This window comes from Carya illinoinensis, chromosome 10 (genome assembly GCF_018687715.1).
Source record: "Carya illinoinensis cultivar Pawnee chromosome 10, C.illinoinensisPawnee_v1, whole genome shotgun sequence".
NCBI lineage: Eukaryota > Viridiplantae > Streptophyta > Magnoliopsida > Fagales > Juglandaceae > Carya > Carya illinoinensis.
Genome location: NC_056761.1, coordinates 9,605,741 through 9,632,787, shown reverse-complemented (window position 1 = coordinate 9,632,787; position 27,047 = coordinate 9,605,741). Strand labels below are relative to the sequence as shown.

Below are 27,047 nucleotides of genomic sequence, written 5' to 3'. Positions count from 1 at the left end.
AAGGATTTTGCATACTAACTCCAAAAGTTTCCAAAATTTACATTCCTCATGTAAATTTTGTTCTAAACTTAAATATCAACTCAGAAAAATTTAAAACAAAACACAACTATGAAGAACACACTATGGCCGAAACATCCATAGGCCATTTCCCTTGATTTTTGTTGCAATTCTTTCCAACTTCAAAACTCATGCTTAAACCAAAATTTTGCAACAAACATCTTCCAATTCTAAGTTCAAAACCATATTTAAAACATCCATTTATAAAAAGCTAATAATTAACACCAAACTTTTTTGTAAAAAGATCCAAGTACTTGAATCACAAGTTTTGACCTTAAATCAAAACATCTCCAAGAATTTCAAAAATCAAATCTTACTTCTAACATATTCATAATATCATCCTAACATCAACCATGCTTTAAATCATCAAACTAAAGTCACCAAAATCACAAAATAATATTTGGAGTTTTTGGTTTTACACTTAGTCCAAAAACAGAAACTTTTTCCTTAACTAGTTTTGATAAATCTCTTGATCTATGACTTATAAATATATGATCTTCAAACCAAACCATCACATGGTTTAAAAAGATGTCATAAAACATATATAAGCTTCTAATTCAAGATCACATGGTTAGAAATTAACCAAAACATAAATTTAGCCAAGAATATTCACACTTTGGCTTATTTGAATATCTCTTTGCATAAAATTTCATATCTTTGAAACTAACATCAAATATCTTCAAAATAATAATATAACATGTATATAAGATACTTAGGATCCTCCAATAAAATTATTAAAGTCATTAGAATAGGTTTAGACCACCAAAGAGTTAAACTTTCTCAAAACAGAAACTATTTTTCTTCTTCCAGTTTCTAAGTTTCTAAATCTAAGAAAATCTTTCATCAAAACCTTTAATCATGCAAAAATCCTGAACCAATAGTCACATATACATGTTAACAATACTCCATAAAAATTTCGGACCAATATCTATCCATTAGCTTGGTCAAAAACTCCAAACTATAACATATTCTCCAGTTTATCTCCCAGAATGACCTTTCTATAGTTTATACAATATTTGACTGACCAAATGATCTTCAAATGGGGCAAATAAGATATCCATGTAAACTAGACTCAAAACGGAACAACTTATATGAAGGAGACTTTATGATAAAACACTTACAAAAGCTTCGAAATGGGTGTGAAAAAGACCTCTTAAAAGCTGTCCGAGAGAGAGTGTTTGATATTCTTTCAATGGAAAGTGTAAATGAAGATACTTTCGTGGGGAGAGGTGGCTGGAGATACTTATGGATGAGATATGGAAGAGATGAAGCTGGAGTTGAGAGTTGAGTGTAGTTTTCTCCTACCCAAAATATCTATAAAAGATTATCTCATAATATTCTATCCAATAGTATCTACAAAAAAACAACTTAAGATATTTTTATCTAATAATATCTATAAAAATAAACTCAAAATATTTTTACCCAATAATATTCATGAAAATTACCTCAAGATATTTCTTTTTATCCAATAATATCTACAGTTTTGAACAGACGTTTTGTCCGAAAATATGAAAAAATGCTATTGCGCCATAAGACTTTAAATAACCCTCCGAGTCTAATGGCACAAACCATAATACATTTTGACACTTCTAACTATCTCCAATAATCAAAAACACACTTCTGATACCATAGTAAATAATAACACTAACTATGTAGTTAGACAAAAACCTATACGATTAATGGATTCGTGAAAACTTATGGGGTTTTCACGAGGTTCCTAAAGTTAATAGAAATTTCACAATTGAATTTCTAGCGGGCTGTTACATTTCCATACATTACAGACAACTCTGCACACTCAAGTAGATCAAGTAGAAAATGCCCAGATTGTAATTTGTATAGAAAGTGAAAATCAACAAATGCCCAGATGTTAGAAATGAAAAGTTGTACCAATTTCAAGCATAAGAATACACGTGTATGATAATAGAAAGATCACATGATAAGCAGAAGTGAGCGGAGGTCTGACTGGATACCAGTGGAGGTCTGATGGAGGAGCTGGAGGAAATAACTGATTTTATCAGAGATTGGAGATTTTGACTAATGAAGAGAGGAGCTGGAGGAAATAACTGATTTTATCGGAGATTGGAGATTTTGACTAATGAAGACTGAAGAGGAAATTGGGGGAAGGGGGAAGAAGACGTTGGGCGGGAGTTTTTTTTTTTATTATTTTATTATTATTATTATAAAACAAGTGGCATGCCATGTCAAGCGGGAAGTAAAAAGGAAAAGATGTAGTGGTAACTGTAGCATTACCTTATCAAGTTTGGAAGTGACAAATTAAGTTGATTTTATTTATTTTTTCCATGAAATATATGAGCACCCTTGTGTCCACTCCTCTAGATAGCCACCAACGTTGAATCAAAGTAGGCCTTGTGTTCACGTCAAGGAGTCGAGCTGATGGATCTCTCACGTTGACAACAAAATGGGTACAAACTACAAATTGGTTTTTTGCTATACACATCATCATTTATATATTTAATGTCCAATGCATCTTGTTGACTTTCAGGAATACTTATCAATCAATGCAGTTACTGGAGGCACCTTTAAACTACATTCACAACATTTTCTAAGTTGGGAATGGTAGTTTGGAATATTAGAGTTACGTATGTTTTGTCCCGTCGACAAATGAATCGGGACATTTTTTTAAGGTTGTAATTACATTGAGAATACACTGATCTTTTAAAATTATAAATAATTATTAGTTGTATAGATACGTGATACTTTCATCTTATTATTAGTTGTACGGATACGTGGTATAGTAGAAATACCACGCAATCGTACTTTGAGAGTATATAATAATTTTTCAGGATATCTATTCTCTAATTTAGATTCCAGACTATGATAGGTGAATAGTCAAATAATTGTAACTATCTAATTTTTTGCCATAAACATGATCATAATAGCATTCTATCCGTTAAAAAATTGAATTGCATACATGCAATGTGTATTCTCTAGAAACTCACTCCTCTAGCTATAATCAAGCCATTGTCCTAAAAAGAAAACTGTATAAAACAGTAAGAAAAGATTGAAGTATTTGACCGGATAAGGTCTAAATTGGTTACATAAAATTAAAAAATTCATCTTATCTCATTTTAATTTATCATTATAATTTTTTTAATTTCTTATATAAAATATAATAAATAAATTTATTTTTTTAAATTTTAATATAAAATTAATATTATAAAATTATATTATAATAATATTTTATTTATTATTATTTAAAATATCTAATCTAGTCTGTATAACTAAATAGAATCCTAAGCAATTGGCGGAATGAAGAGGCATTTGAATGACATCAGACATCGGAAGTCAAATACTGGAGGCTGGAATTGCTTTCAGAGACCGTTGGTAATAATCAATTCCAATTTCCATGAGCAGATTCAAACATAGGGGAGGCTTAATACATGCATTGACTATAGACCTGTAGGAGAGAGACTCCCTTGTCGTTAGTTATTAGTATAATTTCTTTATTAAGCACCAGATTCCATTGTGAGATCCGTTTTCTCATCCCGTTTGACGTGGATGTTCACGTTGTCATTTTTTATTTTATTTTCTTCATATTGGCTAAAACACAATTTCTTCATCTTTATCGAGTTCGTCCATTTGTCTTCTCTCGTCTCCATCTCCAACCCAGCCTCCGAGTTCGTCTCGTCTCCCAGCCCCTCCATCTCCTAACTCATCTCCAACCCAGCCTCCATCTCGTAGCAGCAATTGAACGGAAATCATCCAACACTGCCGAGTTCCTTGATGCGTGACAAAATCCGCCAGCCCACGGTAAAACCGCAGCACCACTGCACTACCACCGTGTCCACTACTCACCTAGCTCGTGTATTTAATTTTTTTTATTTAATGATTAAAAAAATAATTTTTAGTATATTAATATATTTTTTATTTTAAAAAAATTTAAATATATTAAAAAATATTTATAAAAACACAGCCTGTGCGGCACTAGCACCATTCTTATTTTATTTTTACCTCGCTACGATGAAGTTTTATTATCTTTCAATTTTTAAATGTCTTTCTTTCTTCAATTTCAAAAGATGATATCTAAAAGAAACAAAAAAAATATTGCATTTATAAAGATAAAATGAAAATGAGACAGAAACATGCTCATTTTATATCTATATGTAGATTGAGGGTTTGGTGAGACATCCTTTCGTAATTTTATTTTTTATTTTTTTAAGAATAATACAGCAACTAAAATCTGAACAAATCTTGAACAATGTTACCTATAGTTTCTTTTTGAAAAATGAGAGATTGTAATATAGATTTAAGTAATTTTATTTTTAAAAATTTTTAAAATTATAAAAATATCTCTTTTAAAATAATTTTTTTATTTAATAAACAATCTATACGTGTAAATAGAATTTCTCATAAATTAATTATCGGAAACATGAGACTTTACAAGACTGCATATAAATTAGAAGAGAAATGTTATATTTAAAAAAAAAATACTTTATAAAAATAAGATAAATGATAGTTAGAGTTGTGACTACACATTAGTGTTATGTAATTATTTTAAAAAAATTAATAAATATAAGACCTACTTGAAAAAAAATTAATTTTTTAATAATGAACGTGTTCTTTTTTAAAATAACGACATAATATTTATATACTCCACAATTATACATAATACTATTCTAAAAATAAATCTATATCACACGTTGTATTTATTTTATAATAAAAATAATTTAAAATGATAAATTTACATTAATAAAATTTCTTTTGTCCATAGTTAAAACATTTTTTCATTATAAAACTAGTGCAGAAAAATTTACGAAGCGTCAGTCGCGGAAAATGAAACAGTATCGTTTCTGGAGCATCACATGTGAAAATCCCGTAACCCACAGCCCGAAAGGCTTTGGGTTCCGTAATCAAAGTAAACGCTTTTCTCTCTCTCTTTTCTGAGCTAAAGAAACGTGGTAGAGCCGAACCTCTCTACCTGGTGAGTGCTATACTTTCTTCCTTGTCTAAACTTGTGGTTCCGAAACCTCTCTTCCTACGCTCTTTGCAAACAAGATCAGTACCGTCCGTAAAGCTAGCTAGATTATCAGAGCGAAAATGGAGGCCGGGGATATGAAGAACCTCACGATGGTATGGCTTTCAGTCTTCGTATCTCTGTGCTACTGCTATGCCATAGGTAAGTTTGTTCCCAGAGGATTTCCAAGACTCTTTGGTTTGCTCCCCATCGTTTGCCTCTTTCTTGTCCTTCCTCTTAGCATCTCCTCCATTCACCTGGGAGGCATCACTGCTTTCTTTGTTGCTTGGCTTGCCAACTTTAAGCTTTTGCTCTTTGCATTTGGTAAAGGACCTTTATCCTCCAACACTTCAATCCCTCTTGGGCGCTTCGTTGCTATTGCTTGTTTGCCCATTAAGGTCCAGCAAAACCCTTCTCCTAAATCACAATCAAATGGCCAAAACGGTACTCATAGTCCGGATCGAAAATCACATTCCAATGGCAAAGCAAAAGAAAACCCAGTTCCTGGAAAGCCTAAAATAGGACAGAAATCGCCTCTGAACTACGCAACAAAAGGTCTGTTATTGGCAATGTTGGTACGAGTCCATGACTACAGTGAGCATATTCATCCAACAGTCTTACTCATTCTATATTGCTTTCACATATATTTCGCCCTCGAAATCATCCTGGCCATGTTCGCAGCCCTGGCTCAAGCCCTCCTCGGTCTCGAGCTCGAGCCACAGTTCGACGAGCCGTACCTGTCCACGTCGTTGCAAGACTTCTGGGGCAGGCGATGGAACATCATGGTCACCGGCATCCTACGACCGGCTGTCTACGAACCCGTCCTCCACGTCGCGACTCGCGTGATGGGAAGCCGCAGGTGGGCATCACTACCGGCCGTACTCAGTACCTTTGTCGTATCGGCGCTCATGCACGAGCTGATTTTCTACTACCTGGGGCGTGTGATGCCCACCTGGGAGATCACGGAGTTCTTCCTCCTCCACGGGGTGTGTCTGATGGTCGAGATCGCTTTGAAGAAGGCTCTCGCCGGAAGATTCCGGTTACCGACGATGATATCAGGACCCCTTACCATCGGATTCGTGATGGTTACCGGATTCTGGCTGTTCTTCCCCCAGCTCCTCCGGTGTAAGGCTGATGTTAGGGCGTTTGAGGAGTATGCGGCTGCTGGCGCGTTTTTTAACAATGCTTTTCATGGTCTAACTTGGACGGCTCTCAACACGTCGGGAACCTTGTAAACGAATGTAGGTCTCGCACATGCTCTCATTAGTCAGTTCATCGGACGGTTTAAAATTAAAACTTAATTGCATCGATCGGCATAATTCGATTGAGGAATTGTACACTGATTTGTTAGTTGAGAATTCTATATCGAATTCTTATACTATACACCTCTCGATTAATCAACTTATTATTTTTGTCATTTCATCTTAGTTTAAATAAAAATTTTATTAGTAATCACTTTTATATATTTTTTATATATTTTATTAATATAATTAGTTCTGTCATTTTTTTTAAATATAAAATAAATGATTTAACGAATTATATTAATAAAATATATAAAAAAAATACACAAAAAAATGATTGTAGAACTCTTCTCGTAACATTTCTATCATATATTATTTTTTAAATTTTGATGCAAAAGATATTAAGAATTATCAAATCATAAGTTAAATGCATGATGATTGTATAGATGTAAAGTTAGAAGTGTTGTTTACCTGTTTTGGAGGTTGAGGTTTTATTCTCTCGCTCTCTTTTGTAGGTTGGGATCTTGATGGTGTTTTCTCTTACAAGATGAGATAGACACATTTATTATTTACAGAGACTCGCATCTCAAAAAATCTTATCTTTAAAAAGTTATTTGAAGTTTTTGATAATATCCGCCATAAAAGTTTTGTGTGCAGGAAAGTTCTTAATAAATGATTAATTTGACTTATAATCAGAATTTTTTTATTTTATTAATCACAATTGTAACTTTTGTCATTAATAGAATTGTAGTCTATTTTCCTAAAAAAAAAAAAAAAAAACGTGTTTGTATTTCGTTAGCTATTTGCTGTGGGCCATCATTATACCCTCGACATCAGCATTTACGAGGTTTGTCTTTAGTAAGAGTTTTTCTATTTTTAATTTGTAGAATATATTATTCCCTACTTTAAAGTGGTTTAAATAATAAGATTTAATTTATAAAATTTAAATTTTATTAAATAATAAATATCTACACGAAATACTCAATGTTGGAGTTTTCTTAGGAGATTAGTGTAAGAATAGGAGTGATAATTTCGATATGAAGGTATTGATAATATAACGAGGGGTGTCAAATAAGAAAAATTTCTATCGTTCGGGAATGTTTGAAAATGAAATAAAATAGAAATATCGTGAATAATAATAAAATTATTTATAAATTAAAAAATTTACATAATTTCTTACTATTCACACAACCTCCACACACTACATATTTTTTAATTTTTATTATTTTTTCTTTTATGAAATATTTAATATATGAATAATGAATAGAAAAAATGAATTAATTTAAAAAGAATAAACTCCAATTTTTTTTTTAAAAAATACTAAAATTTTGAAGAAAAAAAAGTGGTGTGTAGAGGTTGGAAGGTTGTGTAGTATTGTTCTTTGTAAATAGTAATGAAATAGTTTGAATTAAGATTTAATTGTATTTTAGGAAAGAAAAGAGAAAATAAAAAATATTATGAAAATAAAATATTATTATAACATAACCAAAATTGTATGACATTATTGTTAATTAATTAGACATAACCAATAATGGGGATAATTAGTGTTAAAAAATGGACATACATATATGGGACCTCTTTGGAGTAACTATACTTAGGGGAGAGCGGCCGGTACGTTATAAAAATGGAAGGACCAAATTCATTCGATCAGGTCCACAATTTGGGGATTTTTCATCCCAAATCGATTTGAATGAAAAATCAAAATATATATATTATTTATATAAATAATTTTATAAATTAATTATATATATCACATTATTACATAAATATTATATTTTTTAATGTATAACTATAATATATAATACTAGTATATATTAATATATTAACAGATTATAAGAGTTATAGTATAAATTATAGTATATGTATAAATCTATAATAATATTAGTATATTTAACTTAATATGTTAGTATTAAATCATTATAACTATATAGAGTATTAGTATAACTGCATAAAGTATTAGTAATAAGAGTATTTCTATTATTTAATATAGTATTACATATAATATTGATAAATTTGTGGGTATTACTATTATTACATATAGTTATTAGTTACTAATATTATTAGTTATAGTAAATAAGTTAATGATTATTACTAATTTACTATATACTAATAGACTGATAGTATTAGCATATTATTAATATATATAATAATATACTATATGTATATATATTAAATATATCACTATATAATTACATAAGTATTAAACAAAATGCCTTTGGACTAAAAAAAAAAGTGTAGGGTGGACCGAATGGACCGACAGAACTGGACCGATCCTTAGGAAGTTTGGTTCGGTTTAGGATGGAAAAATTTTAGACTGAATAGGTCCTATCTAATCCACAAAACCTCACCAGATTAGACCGAACTCCCCCTAACTATACTTCAAAAAATGGTGCATGTGAAAGAAGCTGTTTCAATAATTATCTCTCACTTTCAGTATTGGCTATCGAGGATAGTCTGAATGTGTGACAATGAAAGATGTAAATTATTTTGGGTGGAAGAAAAATATGTTAATCACAAAAAGCTTTATAAAAGCAAATGTACAAATTGAAGAAATATATAAATCTAATTCATCTCATAAAATCAATTCAACAAAAAAAAATTGTTCAATCCTTATAAACATGTCTAAAATTTTATCCACAAGTAATGTGAAATAATTTCTCAACATCCTCCTCTTTTACGTGCAGGTCAGTATTTTTTTTTTGTCCTTATCACGGGATAAGTAGTGTGGACCCCATTTATCCTACGGTAGATACTAATATCAAGAAAAAATTTATGTGTTTAACTCATCTCATAAAACTCATTTAATAAGAGAGAGTTGCTCAATAAATATATCTAAATTGACATAATTTGTTAAATTGTAAAATTATTTCAAATTAACAAAAATTCTATGTGTAGTCATTTTTGTGGACTCTTTTGTACACTTCAGTGATATGATTGGTTGTGTATTAAAAAAATTAATTTAATCAATCATATCAGTGAAATACGTAAAGAATACGTAAAAATGATTGTATGTAATATTACTCTTCTATTAATTTTTGTTTTTAGAACATGAAAAGATAAGAAGAATCGAGAAGAATGAATAGTCCCAACGTAGATCTCCTGGCCAAGTATTTATTGTGATAAAGAAAATGGAATAAGATCAAGCCAAATATATATATATATATATATATACAAATAAATAAATAAAAGGTTATCAGAAAGTACTGGAATGCCAATGTTGGATGGTGTGATTTTGGTTTTGTTTTTTTTGTGGTTGGTTGAGAAAATCCTAAAAGGACATGAATCTGGTGAATCCTTTCAAATTAAGGGCTGTGACCTAACAGTCCATTCATAGCTCTGAACTGCCTCGACCCACCGGTTTTATATATTTGATGAAGAAAAAATATCATTATTTTAAATTGTATTCTGTTATACAAAATAATTTTTATATATTTTATTGATATAATTGATTAAATTAAATAAAAATAAAATAGCCAAACACATTAATAAAATAAATACATAAGAATGATTGTATATAAAAAATATTACTGTATATAAAATTTTTGTATATTTTAAATGTTTCTCCCTTCACATCAACCCTCGTTGCTCATATATTTTGTATGATGTGGTGCAAATCTATCTTTGTCATTCATTTTTTCCTTTCAAAGAAACAAAAGGGTGGGGAGAAAGTGGAAACTGGCTTTAGCCCTTAGCCGCAGCACTCCTTGTTGGACGGGAAGTGATCAGGTCAATGGTTTGTAAACCATATTATTTTCTTCATGGCCCAGGGTAAGTCAGTCAAAAAGGTAGCCTTGAGCTTTCTCACAAACAGTGCAACATTTCTACCCGAAATTGTGGCTTTTTCAACAACTCTAATGATAACACTGTTTCCACAATATTGCACTCGTTATTCAACCGCAGACAGCTAGTAAGCACAGGCAATCAATAAGATATGATAAATGATTTAGTCAAAAAAGTGATTTTATAAAATAATAAAGATTTCGTATAATACGTTGTATCATCGAATTATTTTTATTATAAAATAAATTTAATATATCAAATAAAATTATATTAATTTATAAACTTAATTTTATAAAAAAAAATTTATGACCGTAACACTTCTTGTAAGATATACATGTTATTGTTATGTCAATGTACCGAATTTCTTAATGTATGGATTTTATCTCCAACTAGAAAAGATATAACTCGATTTAATGAATTCTTAATGAAAAAATTTAGTTGCAAGCATAACTATGTATTAATATGTTCACTAATTTAATGTGATTTGTCAAAAAATAAATTTTATTAAAAATAATATTAGTTTAAATTTTAAATATGAAAGAATCAGTATTCGTACGTTGATTAGTATGCGACTTTACTTGTATGTAATAAAACTCATTATTAATTTGCTGCAAAATGTCAGCTTTGGGTAAGAAAACAAAAACATTGTCACCTAACTATATCGAAGTTGTCACTTGACATCAATTTGAAAGATAAAGCTACAATTTACTCGTTTTTAAGACATGACCATTAAGATGGATAAATAAAGACTAGATATAGATTGCAATAAAGGAGTCGTAGTAGGAAGGAGGTGACAAATTTTAAACTCGTGTTGCAAGAATGGTAGTAATTTGAAGGATAAAGAGTGAAAAATTTCTATATCGGACAGAATTATGTAAAATTCGGGTTTTCTCTCTTTGTTGGAACTTGGATTTTTTGTGAAACGTGATGGCCTTCGCAATGACAAGCCTGATCTTTGGCATGGGGGGTGGGTTTCATTGCATGTCTTTCGTCCAGAATCTGTTTGTAGAAATGGTTCTGCCAATTTGTATGTACCCTATCACTCTTAATGCACGTCTGCTTCTCTGATCACTATCACTCTTAATGCACGTCTGCTTCTCTGATCACTTTTCTGCCAATTCTTGTTTAATAAAGGAAAATTTGTTTTTGGGGGGGGGGGGGGGGGGGGGGGGGGGGGGAACAAGCCTGATTTGCAATTTTTGTAGGTTTTTACCAGTTTAGTTTTTAAAACAGATTCTTTTTTTCTTTTTTCTTTTTAATTTAAAAAAAAATGTGTTAGTTCATGGGAGCTAGCTCTACTAAACGGACAGTATGGATGGGAAGTGCTGCTGCTCGTTATCCTTCCACCATTGAGAATGGGAGGTTTTACGTTGTTTCGTGAAACTAACCTCACGCGTTGACCTCCTCTCTAAAGAGAGTGACCTGACCCATCCCCAGAGCCTTCGCTCAGACCATAATTGACCAAATCCCAATTTGAAATGGGCGAGCCAGCATAATGCACAGGGAAACTCGCCCTGAATCGTTGTCCCCACACCTTGATGCTCTTGCTGGGGTGGCATGGTTAGCCTTGTATGCGCGTCCCCCCCTCCTCTTTCTCTCATTTTCCTTTCTCTTTTAAAAACAGGTCCTTTTATATAGATGTATCTTACATTTTTTTTTCCCATGGCAATTGAAGGTGAATCATCAAATCATGTGCATGTTCATCACAAAACGAGGATTTTATATATTTGAGTTTTGCCCCCATTTTGTTGCATTTGGTTGTGATGGATTCGCTAGTTTTTTTTTTTTTGATAACCATGATGGATTCGCTAGTTAGATGTTAACTCTCTTCTGATTTATGTGCATTTTATTTATTATGTTCCATATGGCATATTTATAATCCCCACCCTTTATTAGGAAATTAGCCACACCCTCTTTATGGACGAACAAAAGGATTGGATTCGTCTGTTAGATTCGTGATTGAATAATATGAACAGAAAAAGCAAAACAAAATTATCAAAACCATCAACCTGATGGTGTAAGAAAAAATCTTACAAAAAAATACCCAAAATCCGAACAAAACAAAGAAAGAAATGAATGAAGGAAACCTCTGCAAGCACGAAACTCCAAATATTTGCACAAAACCTCTTCATCTCAACACCCCCTCTCCTTATAAACCTCCTCCTCCATCTCCGCCATGACTTCATCCAAATTCTTCCTTCATTGCAGTATCTCTTACAATGCCACTCTCCAGTGACAATGCTAGATAACTCGACTTGATAGTGTTTGCAGCCTCGCACAGTCTAGATCCCTCATGTTCAGTTCCTAACAGGTAAAGTTCTACTTTGGTCATGCCTTAGTAGAGTTCTTTTAACAAGGTGATTCTTAAAAGGGTTCGGCTTACCTCCACCATCTCCTGTTCTAATAACTAAGCATTGACACGTGTATTGTTTTCCAACAAATGGTGGAGATTCAAACTCAGTTGCGTGACAACCGTCCGTTATGAAACGTGACCCACTGACCTCTCTCTCTCTCAACTAAAGGGCTTACTTTGGGCCCAGCACATGTACCCATGCACGAGGCGTAGCTAATCCCATGGAAATCAGTTTCTCTTATATTTTTAGAATCTAAACAACTTTGCTATTCATTATCCCTACACATCACACACATATCATTCTTTATTAACTACTTATTATTTAATTAAATGCTTTAGGTTTCAATTTTAAATACAATTCCTATTTTTATAAGAATTATGTGGTGTAAAATCTAAATGATTCAATTATAAAAATAATGATTACAGCCTATGGAGGCCGCTCACAAACCCCTTGGGGTTAGTTCAAGTGATAAAGGTTTTGGATTTAAGAGTATGGTTCCCTCAAATCTAAGATTCAAATCTCTTTGTGTGCAAACAATCTCTAGGAACCATCAGACTGAAAAATTTTATCCTTGAATTATCCAAAGTGCACTTATGGAAAACTCATTGCTAAAAACCTATACACACCCGAAATTAGTCGGGACGTTGTTCCTGAACACCCGGTGCCAATAACAAAAAAAAAAAAAACAAGTTGGAGGCCGCTCACAACCTTTGGTGTTTGGACATATTTTGGCAAACAATGGCAGGCGAAAATCTCAGAGGCTCATACAATTGTGGGAAAGTTTAGACAGAAGCAAACGAAGCATTTCTAAGTTTTAGTCCCCGAACTTCCTCAGTTTATTTTAGGGCACCCGACAAAAGGCACATTGATCAAACGATGTTTTTATTTTTATTTTTATAAGTACATTGATCAAACGATGTTAACTGTTTCATTAGCACAAAGTATATAAAGATTACAGAAACAACGACAGAAAGACATCAAATCTAGCCCAGCTCCAGCAAATTCAATTCACATTGAGGTGATCGGATCTTACTGCAGTTACTTTAATCAGGGAAACAGCATCCTCTCAAGGGTGTGATGGAATAACCTTTCCAGAGCATGTCCCAAAACCAACTTTGTAACCATTCCCCTGGCAATGATGTCAAGTTCAAGCATTTAGTTCTGTAAATTTTAAACTGTAAGATGCAGTAAGGAAGCATCAAACACAATGCTGACGTCTGAAATTGAAGTTCCTTTCACATGATACATATTAAATATTTAGACTCAGAAAATATCCTAAAATTTGATATAAGATCCATGCATGAGTTCCTCAGGGTATGATGGTGAAAAGATGACAAGGGCGTTGAGAGGGGAGAGAAGTTGTAAGAATAAGAACCTTGCAAAAACCAGTAAAAATGACTTCATCTCCATCTTCTAGGAACGTTCGGGGCAACCCATTTAAGGATAGTGGTTTCTGTCCATTCCACGACAACTCTAGCAAGCATCCAAGAGATTCTGGCTCCTGTTGGGAAACACAAGTGGTGGCTGAATTAAAACTGCCCGATTCAGGTATTACAGGCTTCGAACCTTAGTTATGTGGTTTTTTTCAGTTGTGCAGTTATTTGACTACAAATAAACAGAATTCTAAGGTATGACCTTGTGAATTTCAAATTTAAAAAAATAAAATAAAAAAATTAAAAAAGAAGAAGAATCAGAAAAGAAGAACCCATACAGGTCCACTGATTGTCCCAGTTCCAAGGAGATCGCCAGGCCTCAAGTTGCAACCGTTAATGGTGTGGTGGGCAAGCTGTTGAGTCAATGTCCAATATCTGCAATATAAGTAAAAGAAATTCAAGATGCATAACAGAAGCACCACATGGTATACACAAATGAATAATAATGAAATATTTTTTATATACCAGAGTTTCAGATATTTTTTTTTACTTGCATACAGAATACCAGAAATGATATATAAGATATCTAAACCTTTTTACTTAAAAAGAAACAGTTACTTAAACCTTTCTATTTAGTGGGAACTTGTAAACATTCCTTTAAAGTAAGAGGGGATGAATGTAATGGAACTTACAAATTGTTGAAATTACTTCTTGTGACCACACTTGAATCTTTGTGTCCCGCAGGTTTAATTTGAACCTTCCAGCAAGAGGGCAATTTCATCATTATCACGAGGATGCAATAATTTTTGGTCCATATTAAGCCTTAAAAAGCACATTTCCATATGACATACAAAGAAGATTACAGCAAATTGATCGCTTGAAACAGGGGACACTATATCAAGAATTACAAAGGAAGATAATCTATAAAACAAGACCATTGAAGTATACTTGTAGAAAAAAGCAGCTAGATACTACCTCTAATGCAATGTCATAGTTCTTCGATATTTTCTCGGCCAGATATGGCAACGGAGGAGGGTCCTGCAATTTAAAGAACGAATCATATAGCATGTTGTCACACCTCTTTCATGCAATAAATTGGGGGAAAATATAATAAAATGAAAACTTTCATGTTATAAATGACAGATAGGAGCTACCTGTCTGGGAGCATCACAAGCAAAAGGTTCAAGAGCATCTAGTGTAACAATCCAAGGGGATATTGTAGTACCTAAGGAGATTATGCAAGACAAAGTAACTTCAGTTCTCTGTAGGCTAACAGATCACTTTAAGCAATGTTCATGTGCAAAATGCAATCCTAAAAGTGCATATATTTTGAACTTCAAGTTTGCCCAATGGAATTCGAAAAATGTAGCAATAGAATTTAATCCTTTTACCAAAACTCTTTCCAAGAAAAGGACCGAGAGGCACATATTCCCATGCCTGAATGTCTCTGGCTGTCAAAACCAACTTCTTATCAATATAGCACCAAATATTAAATGAACAATAACAGTAAAATGAAGCACCAGAAAGTATTAGTACCACTCCAGTCATTCATCAACACAAGTCCAAATATATGATCTGCCGCCTCATTAACATCGATAGGTTTTCCTAATTCGTTTCCAGGACCAACAAATGCAGCCTGCAAAAAACAAAGGAACCTGAAATTAGTTGCAATGCTGAAGTACAAGGAGGCTATTAGCAAATCCAAAACTGAAGGGCCAAAAAAAAAAGAAGCAAAACTACAAATGAAAAGAAAGAAGCATAACCAAAATGACAAATGGATAGATATTAGCTTAATTTTATATTCTAAAATCATAGTTACATGTTCATATGATTACGGGTTACAGGGAAATATATGACCAGGTGAGTATCTATAAAAGGCTAACCATTTCAAGCTCAAAGTCTAGCTTCAACGATGGTCCAAAATATGGTGGAGAGTTGCCAGTCGGTTGGCCTTGACCTCTGGAAGAAATCAAATTTTAAACTGTATGAGATAAAATTCAGATAAATATGATATGGGGGAATAATGTCCCTCTTAAATCTGTCCAACCCAAATCGGTAGGCTAAGGAACCAAATTCATCATTATAATAAGAAATGGATGCAATTCCATCCAAGATTTGGTCAATTAGCCCACTACATTGAGGAAAGATATAATGTGTGTGAAACCAAAGTATCCAGGGAATCATAAGTAGATCAATAAGGTGCACTTGAAGTAAAAGTTCTGCCTGACACTTTCTTGATCTCATTAACCATGAGAAACACATGCATATGCATGCAAAAGAAACAGCATATAAACCAAAAGACACACAAAAACACCTATTAGATGCATATATGCTCACTGTCTCTCATATTCACTCACTTAGAGATGCGCACACACACACACATATATATGTTCACTTAATGCCTGCTATAGATGTATAAATGCAATATCATTGTTGTAAGATATTCCAAAACCACCCATTTGCTCATTCTTTGTATCTGTTAGTTTTTTCTTCATATTTTTTTATAAGTTACATTTGTTGCTCAATGTCTGTTGGGGAAATATATTTTTTCTTCATATTCCCCCAAAACCAACAAAGATGATAATGATTTAAAAATTTTTTTTGATAAATAACTGATAATGATTTAAAATTTATAATCTCAAACCTTGGTCGAACAATGTCTGTTCCTGACATAACAATAGACGATGCTCGCCCATGATAAGCAATGGGAAGGTGGAACCTGGAAATCAAATGACACTTTCTCAGCTTAAAAAAACAAAAAAGTGGGGGTATAGGTCATAAAATACCATGACCAAGGTACCAGTTTGGGGGAATCGGGTTCTGTGGCCCACGAAATATGGTCCCACAATTCTTTGCATGATGCATGGATGAAAAGAAGTCTGTGTAATCCCCTATTGCAACAGGGAGAAGCATCTCTGCCTTGTCCTAAAAATTTGGACATGAGATTAACATTGGAAATGCAAACATCTATAGATTGACTACTTATTCAGGTCTATACAAGTGTATTACCAATGGAACCAGAGACTTCTGCCTTAAAGCTCCATTGTCACGCAATGCTGGTTCAGTCACTGCATCAGAGGGTAGTGAACTTTTCAATATTTCATTTAAATTTGACTCAGCGTGAGCTTGCTTATTGCTAAGACATAAACAAGCTAATTACTGTATTATTGTAGGGCCAAATAATTACAATTTGCAAAACTCGGAGTTTTTCCACTAGGACCACTACAAGTTCAGGAAGTGGAAATTAAATTAAAGACCAATTGAACTGATAGTTAGTTTACATGACAATAGCCTTTGAAGTGTAGCACGAGCTTCCTTCCAAGCAGGGCGTCCCATAGCCAGGAACTTGTTTAAATTAGGCTGAAATTGAAAGCATAGCACTTTATAAAAATTAGTTAAGATGTTCTGCCCAAACTCTCAAGTCAAAATTATCAACAAAGTAGGATATAATAGTCATATATTCCGCACCAAACATCTGCAAAAATGATATCATCAGCAAGCTATCTCCGATATAGTGATTTTTCTTGTACCAACTAGAAAAAGTTCCATTCACTAACCACATAGTAAGCCATAACGCTCTTATAATTCCTGATAAAATTCTTAATGAACTGAAAGTTTCAACCTAAAGTAAGTATCACTAAGCACAGTATATCTGTTTATTTTCTCGCAATACGACCCCGGAAAAAAATTAGATGTTCATTTTCAACTCCATTTCTTCTTTTTTCCTCCGGTTGATCGGCAACCAAACAAGGTGGTTACTGGTAGCGACCTTTATTTAACAGAAAGTGCACGAAAATCTAGCAAAAGCTACCACTCAATCCGAAAACAACGCAAATATTGACTCTAAAGAGCTACAATGAAATGCATCACTAACACACTGCAAACTGAGATACAACACGAACCTGAGAGAAGCAATCGGAGTTCTTAAGGATTTGGCCGTCGAAGAGCCCGGAAGAGGCGATCGCGGAGAGGTCCAGCACATAGTCCCCGATCGCAACACCCGGTCGGGGCACTGAACCGGGTTCTGGCCTGAACACCCCGTACGGGAGGTTCTGGATGGGGAAGTGAGAATCCGGGTGGACTTCGATGAAAGATTTCACAGCCATCTGGGCTGGCGGTAGCCTGGAAACGGCGTCGTACTACAAAGTTCAAAACTTCAAGCGCCGACGAGTAACAGGAGGAGGAGAGTGAAGGCGTAGAGTATGGACAACAGTTGCGGCAATATTTGTAGCTCTAGTTTTCAGCGGTGTGGGGTCATTCTCTTTTTGTTTATTAATTTTTTATTTTTATTTATAAGAAAAAAATATATCTTGATAACATATAAAAAGGGGTTAGATAATTTGGTACGGTGGTTGGAATTAGCGGCGCCTGGTCACGTTTTAAGGTTGATGGCCATCCATCATTCAAACGTAATGGATATTCTTTGGCTAATTCCGAAGGACTAGTTTTTCAAGTGTGCTGGGCGTGGTTGTTATCAATGTGAGGGCAGCATATCTGATCTTATACCTACTACCGTAACTAGCGTTGCCAAAGGAAAAGTAAACATAAAAAAGAAGTAGAGTTATGCTCAGTCACCTTATATCACACATTTATTGAGAGAAAAGATGAAAAATAAAAATTTATACCAGCATGTATATGGTGTAAGACTGCTGAGTAAAAAAAACTTGTTAAGTTGCATGTGGAGCCTAGTTTGTGACAAAAAAAAAAGAGCAAATAGAAAGTTCACTCTACTATCGCTCAACCTAGTGCTGGAGCGAGGTTCAATACTTGAGTTCGCTCGAAGTGCGTTTGACAATAGGCTCGAGCGAAAGATGGATTGTTTGCTCAATGTTAGGAACCCCAGTCAAATCCCTAAACACTATGATCTCGTTATCTCGAATCTCCTTGAGATGACCGAAGTTACTATCATTCTTACTTAGCCTTGAACAAATCGTGACAATGATGGATCATTAGGTTAATGGAGGTTTGGTGTTTAGTGATGGAATTGTAGTGAATGATGGTGTATAAGTGTAATATAAGTGATGAAATCAAGACTTGAGTAATGAGGCACGGCTTGGATGGATGTTCTTGGAGTTTGCGCCACTTGTGGTGTAATTAAGGTTTGGATGATAAGTGAGGTGAGGGTTTGGATGCTTGAAAAAGGTTGTTAAATTGTAGGATGCAATTTAGCTTGGATATTTCAGCTATGGTAAGAGGGAATGGATTGATTGATTGATTGAGTGAGTAATTCTTGGATGATTCCTAGAATTAAGGAGATCAAATTTGATAAGTAAGACCAATCGCCAAAGACTAAGAGATATGATATGGAAGGCAATTAGGATTCCTTAAATTTAGGAATCCTTATATGGTAAGTGGAATTTCAACTAGGAGAATGGAAAAATGCTTGATTTATGGTAATGCCGAATTTGGAAAGAATTGGAAGAAAATGGTGGGCATGTAGGGTTTTTGGGAGATGGGAATTGTGCAAGAAAATATATGAACATAATGGAAAGTGTATGAACATGCAAGAAAATATATGAACTTGAAGGATAAATTGATGAACACTCAAGAAATTATGAATGAACACAAAGAATAACAGCTCATATATTGGATAAATAATTCACCACCAATTCACAAATTGCATAGTGATGAAATAAGATAAATTGAACCAACACTTATTCACTAATTGCAATGTGATGATCCTCTCATTGATATTCACGAATTGCACCCAAGTAGCCTAAGTGCAAAAGCACCGATAGATGATCTCAAAACAATAAGCTGTCCTTTAAAGGGAATTATCCAAAGATTGTTAAATGAAATCCTAATGGTCATTTATATAGAACTTACAAAGTGGAAACCCCAAAAGGTCCATTGGAAAAATACTTAAAATAAATAAATGAAAACATTAAAATAAGTCTTGCATGGGCCCATGATGGCCTGTGGTATGCAATGGCCCATGGAGGGCTAGTGTGGTTTAAGGCCAACGGTTGGGCTGGTTTGGCTCATGGCCTAGGCTGGTGGCCTAGGCGTTGCTGTTAGCAGGCATGGCATGGTGCTGTGCGTTGGCTCTACATGGCCCAGCCAAGTGGCTTGGGCGTTGTGGCTGCAAGGCACGGGCTGGTGTCGTGTGTTGGATGACATGCTTGTTGGGCATGCTACTAACCTCGCCTGCAAGACACGGGCTGGAGCCTTGCGCTGGATGGCATGCCTGCTAAGGCATGCCACTAGCCTCGCTGCTGTTGTTGTAACAGTCCGCTAGAAATTTAATTGTGAAATTTCTATTAGCTTTAGGAACCTCGTGAAGACCCCATAAGTTTTCACGAATCCATTAATCGTATAGGTTTTAGTCTAACTACATAGTTAGTGTTATTATTTACTATGGTATCCGAAGTGTACTTTTGATTATTGAAAATAGTTATAAGTGTCAAAATGTATTATGGTTTGTGCCATTAGACTCGGAGGGTTATTTAAGGTCTTATGGCGCAATAACACTTTTTCATAATTTCGGGCAAAACGTCTGTTCAAAACTGTAGATATTATTGGATAAAAATATCTTAAGCTAATTTTGTGTATATTATTGGATAAAAATATTTCAAGCTAATTTCATGAATATTATTGGGTAAAAATATTTTGAGTTGATTTTTGTAGATATTATTAGGTAAGAGAGTCCTACACTCCACTCTTACTCCGGGTAAGAGAGTCCTACACTTAACTCTCACTTCGGGTAAGAGAGTCCTACACTTAACTCTCACTCCAGCCTCATCTCTTCCATATCTCATCCATAAGTATCTTCAGCCACCCCTCCATAGGAAATTATCTTCATTTACATTTTCCATTAAAAGAATATTAAACACTCTCTCTCGGACAGCTTTTAGGAGTTCTTTTGCACGCCCATTTAGAAGCTTTTGTAAGTGTTGTATCATAAAGTCTCCTTCATATAAGTTGTTCCTTTTTTAGTCTAGTTTACGTGGATATCTTATTTGTCCCATTTGAAGATCATTTGGTCAGTAAAATATTATATAAACTATAAAAAGGTCATTCTGAGAGATAAACTGGAGAATATATTATAGTTTAGAGTTTTTGACCAAGCTAATGGATATATATGGATCCGAAATTTTTATAGAGTATTGTTAACATGTGTATATGATTATTGGTTGAGGATTTTTACATGATTAAAGGTTTTGATGAAAGATTTTCTTAAATTTAGAAACTTAGAAACTGGAAGAGGAAAAATAGTTTCTGTTTTGAGAAAGTTTAACTCTTTGGTGGTCTAAACCTATTCCAATGACTTTGATAATTTTATTGGAGGATCCTAAGCATCTTATATACATGTTATATTATTATTTTGAAAATATTTGATATTAGTTTCAAAGATATGAAATTTTATGCAAAAAGATATTCAAATAAGCCAAAGTGTGGATGTTTTTGGCTAAATTTATGTTTTGGTTAATTTTTAATCATGTGATATTGAATTAGAAGCTTATATATGTTTTAGGACATCTTTTTAAACCATGTAATGGTTTGGTTTGAAGATCACATATTTATAAGTCATAGATCAAAAGGTTGATTAAAACAACTTGGAAACAAAAATCAATGGAAATAGAATATGGGAATTTCGGCCCTATGGAGTTTTAATAGTTGTGATTAGTTTTAAATTTTTCTAAATTGATATTTGAGTTGAGGATAAAATTTACATGAGGCATGTAAATTTTGGTGACTTTTGGAGTTAGTATGCAAAATCCTTAAGTTATGGGTAAAATGGTCATTTTCCTACATGTAGAGAGTAAAATGAAAATTTTACTCTTTAAGTTAGTATTTTCCATATTTCAAGTTATTAGTGATTTAGTGCTAACTTTTAAAATCACTAATTACAGTTCCTCATGATCGCGCTTGAAGTTTTATAAAAAACGCGGAGATCGAGGTAAGTTAGCTTTTAACTTACTAGCAGTCTACTGTGTATGTGTGCTAAGTAAATGAACTACAGTGTATATATGTATATTATCATATATGTCATGCCATGCCAAGTTATCACGTAATTGTCTATTATACAGAATTTATTCTGTCATCAATTTTTATCTGTTACATAATATATTCTGTCATATATTACTGTACATTACAAGTATGCCATGTTAAATATGTTGTCTATTATATGTTATGCCATGTTACGAAATGTTTCTATCTCAAGTTGGTCATGTATTTCAAGTTATGTTCAAATCACGTTATGTTACGTTAGAGTTTTAGTCCTTTCGTATTCTAGTCACGTTTCATCTTGAGTACATTCAGTTTGTGTAGAATACATGGGGCCACAACAACTGTGGAGTATGTATTTACACGTACAATACATGGGGCCACAACAACTGTAGAGTATGTATTTTTCATGTTAAGTCAAGTTTGTGTAGAATACATGGGGCCACAACAACTGTGGAGTATGTATTTACACGTAGAATACATGGGGCCACAACAACTATGGAGTATGTATTTTTCATGTTAAGTCAAGTTTGTGTAAAATACATGGGGCCACAACAACTGTGGAGTATGTATTTACACGTACAATACATGGGGCCACAACAACTGTGGAGTATGTATTTTTCATGTTAAGTCAACTTTGTGTAGAATACATGGGGCCACAACAACTGTGGAGTATGTATTTACACGTAGAATACATGGGGCCACAACAACTGTGGAGTATGTATTTTTCATGTTTAGTCAAGTTTCAAATCAAGTTCATGTCAAGTCAAGTTCAGTTCATGTTTCAATTTAAGTTATGTCAATTATGCTATGTTGTACGCCAAGTTATGCTTTAATTACTTATGAATTTGATTATGCAATTATGCTTTTACTGTCATCCATGCATCATTAGCTTATGTGGAAGTTTTTATTAACTTGCTGAGATTTGTAATCAAATCTCAGTGTGGTAGTCCCAACTACCATTTCTCCCGAATGGTAGATTTTGTTACAAGACCTGAAGGAGAATCAGAAGCTGATCAACTAGACACAGTTGACTGAGCGACGATGCGACGTCAATGTTAATATAGTAGTTAACGTAAATTACTACTTGTACTATGGAGTTGCATTTCCAGTACTTTTTGGATCATAAGCATTTTGGACTAGTGTTATGATCTTAGTTGTTCAAGGAGTCTTTATGTATGAAATATGTTTTAAGCATTTGGGATATTTTTAATTTGGTGCATAGTATTGCTAAAGAAAAAAATTATCCGCTGCGAATATTGCATAATGTTAGATGCATGTTAGGAATATTGCATCTTATATGTCATGAACGGAGGCAGGTAACCTTGTGTTGCATGTCTCGACGCTTTAAATGTCCGTCCGATCCCAAACGGAATTTTGGGGCGTCACAGCTGTTATGCGTACTGGGCATGTCTTGACATGGCCCTAGCATGATGATGGCAAGGCCATGGCATGCCTGTTGTGTGGCTGTTGAGTGTCAAGAGCATGTCATGGTTAGGGCCATGGCATGCCATGCCTACTGGGCACTGCTGAGTGTCAAGAGCGTGTCATGGCTGGGGCCATGGCATGCCTATTGGGCTGTCTTGGGTGTGTCAGTGAGGCTGTCCTGGCATATCAATGACAGTGTCGATGGGCTGTCATGGCATGTCAGCAGGCTGTCTTAGCATGTCAACGACAGTATCAAGGCGTGTCCTGGGGCCACTTTCTTTAGGATTCTGACATGTTTGCTTGAAACATGCTCGACATCCGCTCAAGCAAAGAATCCAATTTTTTCATTTATGGTTTCCAATACCATTTTCACTATATATATAATATTTGTTCTCTTGGGTAAATGTTTTGCAGATTAAAGTGAATAGAAAAGAGGCAAATGTGTGAGAGCATATTCAGAGAGAGAAAAATCTCTATAAAGAGAGTTGAGATTATTTGAATAGAGTGGTACTCTTGTAACTCACTGTGTGGTTGTAATCTCCTTTCAAATAAAATTTCATGCAGCTTTGTGGACGTAGGCACATTGTCGAGTCACATTAATTTTGTATTGTGTGATTGTTTGCTTCTATTTGTTTGTCATCGTTGATTTCACAACAACTGATATCAAAGCCAAGGTTCGGGTCTAAGGGAGAACGATGACTAGAGACAAAGTGAAAACACCTGGAATTGAGAAAATTGACAGCACTGACTTCGGGTACTGGAAGATGTAGATAGAAGACTACCTATATGGGAAGAGACTCCATCTTCCACTTTTGGAAAAAAAACTGGATAGCATGGGCATTTTTTATTGGAACCTATTAGATTGAAAAATTCTGGTAGTTATTCTGGCTGACATTGTCAAGATCAGTTGCACACAATGTTATTAAAGAGATGAGCACAGTGGATCTCATGACGGCTCTATCTGGTATGTATGAAAAGCTATTTAGTAAATAACAATGTGCATTTGATGAAGAAACTGTTTAGTCTAAAGGTGTCAGAAGGTATATCTGTAGCCCCAAGACTTGAATGACTTTAATACGATCACAAATCAATTGTCTTCTGTAGAGATTGAGTTTGATGATGAGATCAAAACGTTGATTTTGTTGGCATCATTGTCAAATAGTTGGGAGGCCATGAAGATGGCAGTTAGTAATTCAGCTGGCAAGATGAAACTGAATTATAATGTTGTACGTGACATGATTCTTGTTAAAGAGGTACACAAAGAGATTCTAGTGAGTTATCGAGTTCGGGCCTAGCCTTGAATGTTGACCATCGGGGCAAGAGACACGACAAGTCAAGCTCCAATAATAAGGGCAAGAGAAGAACGAGATCTATGGGAAGCTAGGCCACATGAAGAGAGACTGTCAGAATCAAGAAAGTATTGATGATGATAATGTGAACGCTATGGCTGAAGAAATATATGATGCTCTAATTCTGGCAATGCATGGTCTGATTGACGATTGGGGGTTAGATTCAGGGATTTTGTTCCATAGCACTTCACATCAAAAGATCATGCAAAACTATGTCGCTGGTATTTTAAGAAGATGTACACGACTAAAAGAGAGGCACTGGATGTAGTGAGAATGGGTGTTGTGTGCATTGGAATTTCGATCAGAAGTGTGTGGACTTTGCAGCAAGTCAAACATGTTCCAAATCTGAAGAAAAGTATGATCTCTGTGGGATAGCTCAACAGCAATGGTCATACAGTTTTGTTTTCTTGAGCAGCGTGGAAGATCATAAAGGGTGTGCTAATTTTGGTACATGGTAAGAGATCTAACACTTTGCATTTGATATTAGGGTCCAGCGATTTGAAGGAAAATACAGGAATGCCAAAAAAAAAAAAAGGCTTCGTCTCTCTAATTAGATGGGTAAGCAAAAGAGAGTCAGTTTTGATGTTCCTCATATAAGCCTGGGAAGTCTCCCGAGACCACAATGCAGAGCAGAGGTGTGAGACATGGGAGTAGAGCATCTAGTGGCACGTCTACACCTATAGTTGATACTTGCAGAGTTGCCAAAACGACCAGGTTTCCATGGTGGACGCCTACCTTAAACTATATCCTACTAACAAAAGGTGGTAAGCCACAGAAGAACAAGAAAATCTTGCAAGGCAGGAGATCTAGCAAGTGGACGTTGGCTAAGGTTACCAGGGTCGGTTCGAGACTGGATATTCCCAGTGCAGTGGGATTTGTGAGTTGTGAGTCACCCAGTGAATGTACTAACTGAGGGCGATGCACGTGAGAGATTGAAGTCGGGCTTGACTTTAGTGCATCTTCTGGCTTGAAGATGGGAGTTGTGAGCTGCATAGGTAATAGGGCTCGTGTTATAAATAATGGCTAGCATGTGGAGAACCAATCTCCAAGTGGGAGATTGTTGAGTTGCATGTGAAACTTGGTTTTCGAGTAGAAAAGGTGCAGACAAAAAGTACGTTTGACTATCATTCAACGTAACACTTGAGCAAGGCTCAACCTATAAGTTCGCTCGATAGTGGGCTTGAGCGAAGGACAAATAGATTGTTCACTCAAGATTAGCATGATGCTAGACTCAAGTGAAGCACTAACCATAATGTTTACTCGAGTATCGCTCGATAGATCACTCGAGCCAATGTTGATTGGTTGTTCACTCAAGGCGTCAACACCCACTCGAGCAAGAACTCAATTTTGCCGTTTAGGGTTTCTAGCGCTATTTTCACTATATATGTAATATTTGGTTCTTTTAAGTAAATGTTCAACAAATTGGAGTGAATAGAAAATAGGCAAAGGTGTGAGAGAATATCAAGAGAGAGAAAAAGCTCTAAAGAGAGTTGAGATTATGTGAGTAGAGTGGTGCTCTTGTAACTCACTGTGTGATTGTAATCTCTTTTGAATTAAAATCCTCCATAGCTATGTGGACGTAGGTACGTTGCCGAACTACATTAATTTTGTGTTGACTGGTTGTTTGCTTTTATTTATTTGTCATCGTTGGTTTCACAACAAAACTTTAAGGAAATGTTTGAAAACTGGTTTCATTTCATCCTATCTCATCTCATTTCATCCTATTTCATTTTCTTCTCAAATCATTCATAAACAAACATTTTCAAACTAAGCATTACAACTTTTTCAAATTTTCATATAAAAAATAAAAAATAATTCAACATTTTTAAATATCAAGACAAAAATAATATTAAAAAATTATATTCTAACAATATTTTAATTTTATAATATTTTTTATTTAACTTTTTATCTTTTCTGTCACAAAACTGAATAAATACTTAACTCAAATAATCTCATTACTATTCATAAACTATCTTACTACTTTTTACAAAATTCTCATCTCATATCATTTCCAAGCATCCCTTAAAAATAATGGCATTTGAATATCCATCTTTGTGTTTAATTCAATTTGAGAATACTTAATTTTTGTCATCTTTAGCCATATTTAGTATGGTAGCACATTTCAAGTAGATACCATTTAAGTAGTTGATAAAATAAATCACTTAGGAATATATCATATCCCCGTATGTGATTGGAGATTATAAGGTTTAGAATAAAGAAGAACATTATTTTATTAGATTATAATTGAGATATTGAAGTTGTCGATAATCTTTAAGAGTAATACTACATATCATATTAATATTCTACTTTCGTAATTTTTTAAGAGGAGGAGATATTCTGTAACGCCATGGTATATAATAATAAAGTATATGGTAGGCTATAAGATACTTATAAGGAAATGCTTAAGCCAATCAATCAAGCAAATAGGTGCGGTTGGCTAGCGAAGGAAATCCGGTATACAAATATGTTTAATAAATAAAATATAATTACAGTTGGGGTAGATGTCATTTGCGTCCACAATTTGATAGGGAAATGCATTCACT

At 34.2% G+C, this 27,047-nt stretch overlaps 2 protein-coding genes across 2 annotated transcripts; one reads left to right on the top strand and one right to left on the bottom strand.

Moving 5' to 3' along the window:
• Positions 1-4,833: 4,833 nt before the first annotated feature.
• Positions 4,834-6,449, top strand: LOC122278267 (acyl-CoA--sterol O-acyltransferase 1-like). Its single transcript, XM_043088427.1, has one exon. The coding sequence runs from the start codon at positions 5,116-5,118 to the stop codon at positions 6,265-6,267; it is 1,152 nt and encodes a 383-aa protein (XP_042944361.1). The 5' UTR covers positions 4,834-5,115; the 3' UTR covers positions 6,268-6,449.
• A 6,823-nt stretch (positions 6,450-13,272) lies between these two features.
• Positions 13,273-18,015, bottom strand: LOC122279943 (fumarylacetoacetase-like). The gene is made up of 14 exons (XM_043090859.1): positions 17,683-18,015; positions 17,062-17,140; positions 16,790-16,848; positions 16,581-16,705; positions 16,425-16,499; positions 15,664-15,739; positions 15,317-15,416; positions 15,172-15,231; positions 14,935-15,005; positions 14,756-14,818; positions 14,473-14,537; positions 14,119-14,215; positions 13,783-13,908; positions 13,273-13,536 (listed from the first exon to the last, which is right to left on the bottom strand). Exons 1-14 carry the CDS (start codon positions 17,884-17,886, stop codon positions 13,474-13,476), a joined length of 1,263 nt encoding a protein of 420 aa, XP_042946793.1. The 5' UTR covers positions 17,887-18,015; the 3' UTR covers positions 13,273-13,473.
• Between the last annotated feature and the right edge of the window lie 9,032 nt (positions 18,016-27,047).

Excerpts from the sequence above, each read along its gene's own strand:
- LOC122279943 (XM_043090859.1), bottom strand. The coding sequence starts at position 17,886 with ATGGCTGTGAAATCTTTCATCGAAGTCCACCCGGATTCTCACTTCCCC. Across the intron at positions 15,417-15,663 it reads TAGACTTTGAGCTTGAAATG|GCTGCATTTGTTGGTCCTGG; the intron begins GTTAGCCTTTTA and ends TGTTTTTTGCAG. Across the intron at positions 14,819-14,934 it reads CTTGTGATGCTCCCAGACAG|GACCCTCCTCCGTTGCCATA; the intron begins GTAGCTCCTATC and ends TTTAAATTGCAG.
- LOC122278267 (XM_043088427.1), top strand. The coding sequence starts at position 5,116 with ATGGAGGCCGGGGATATGAAGAACCTCACGATGGTATGGCTTTCAGTC.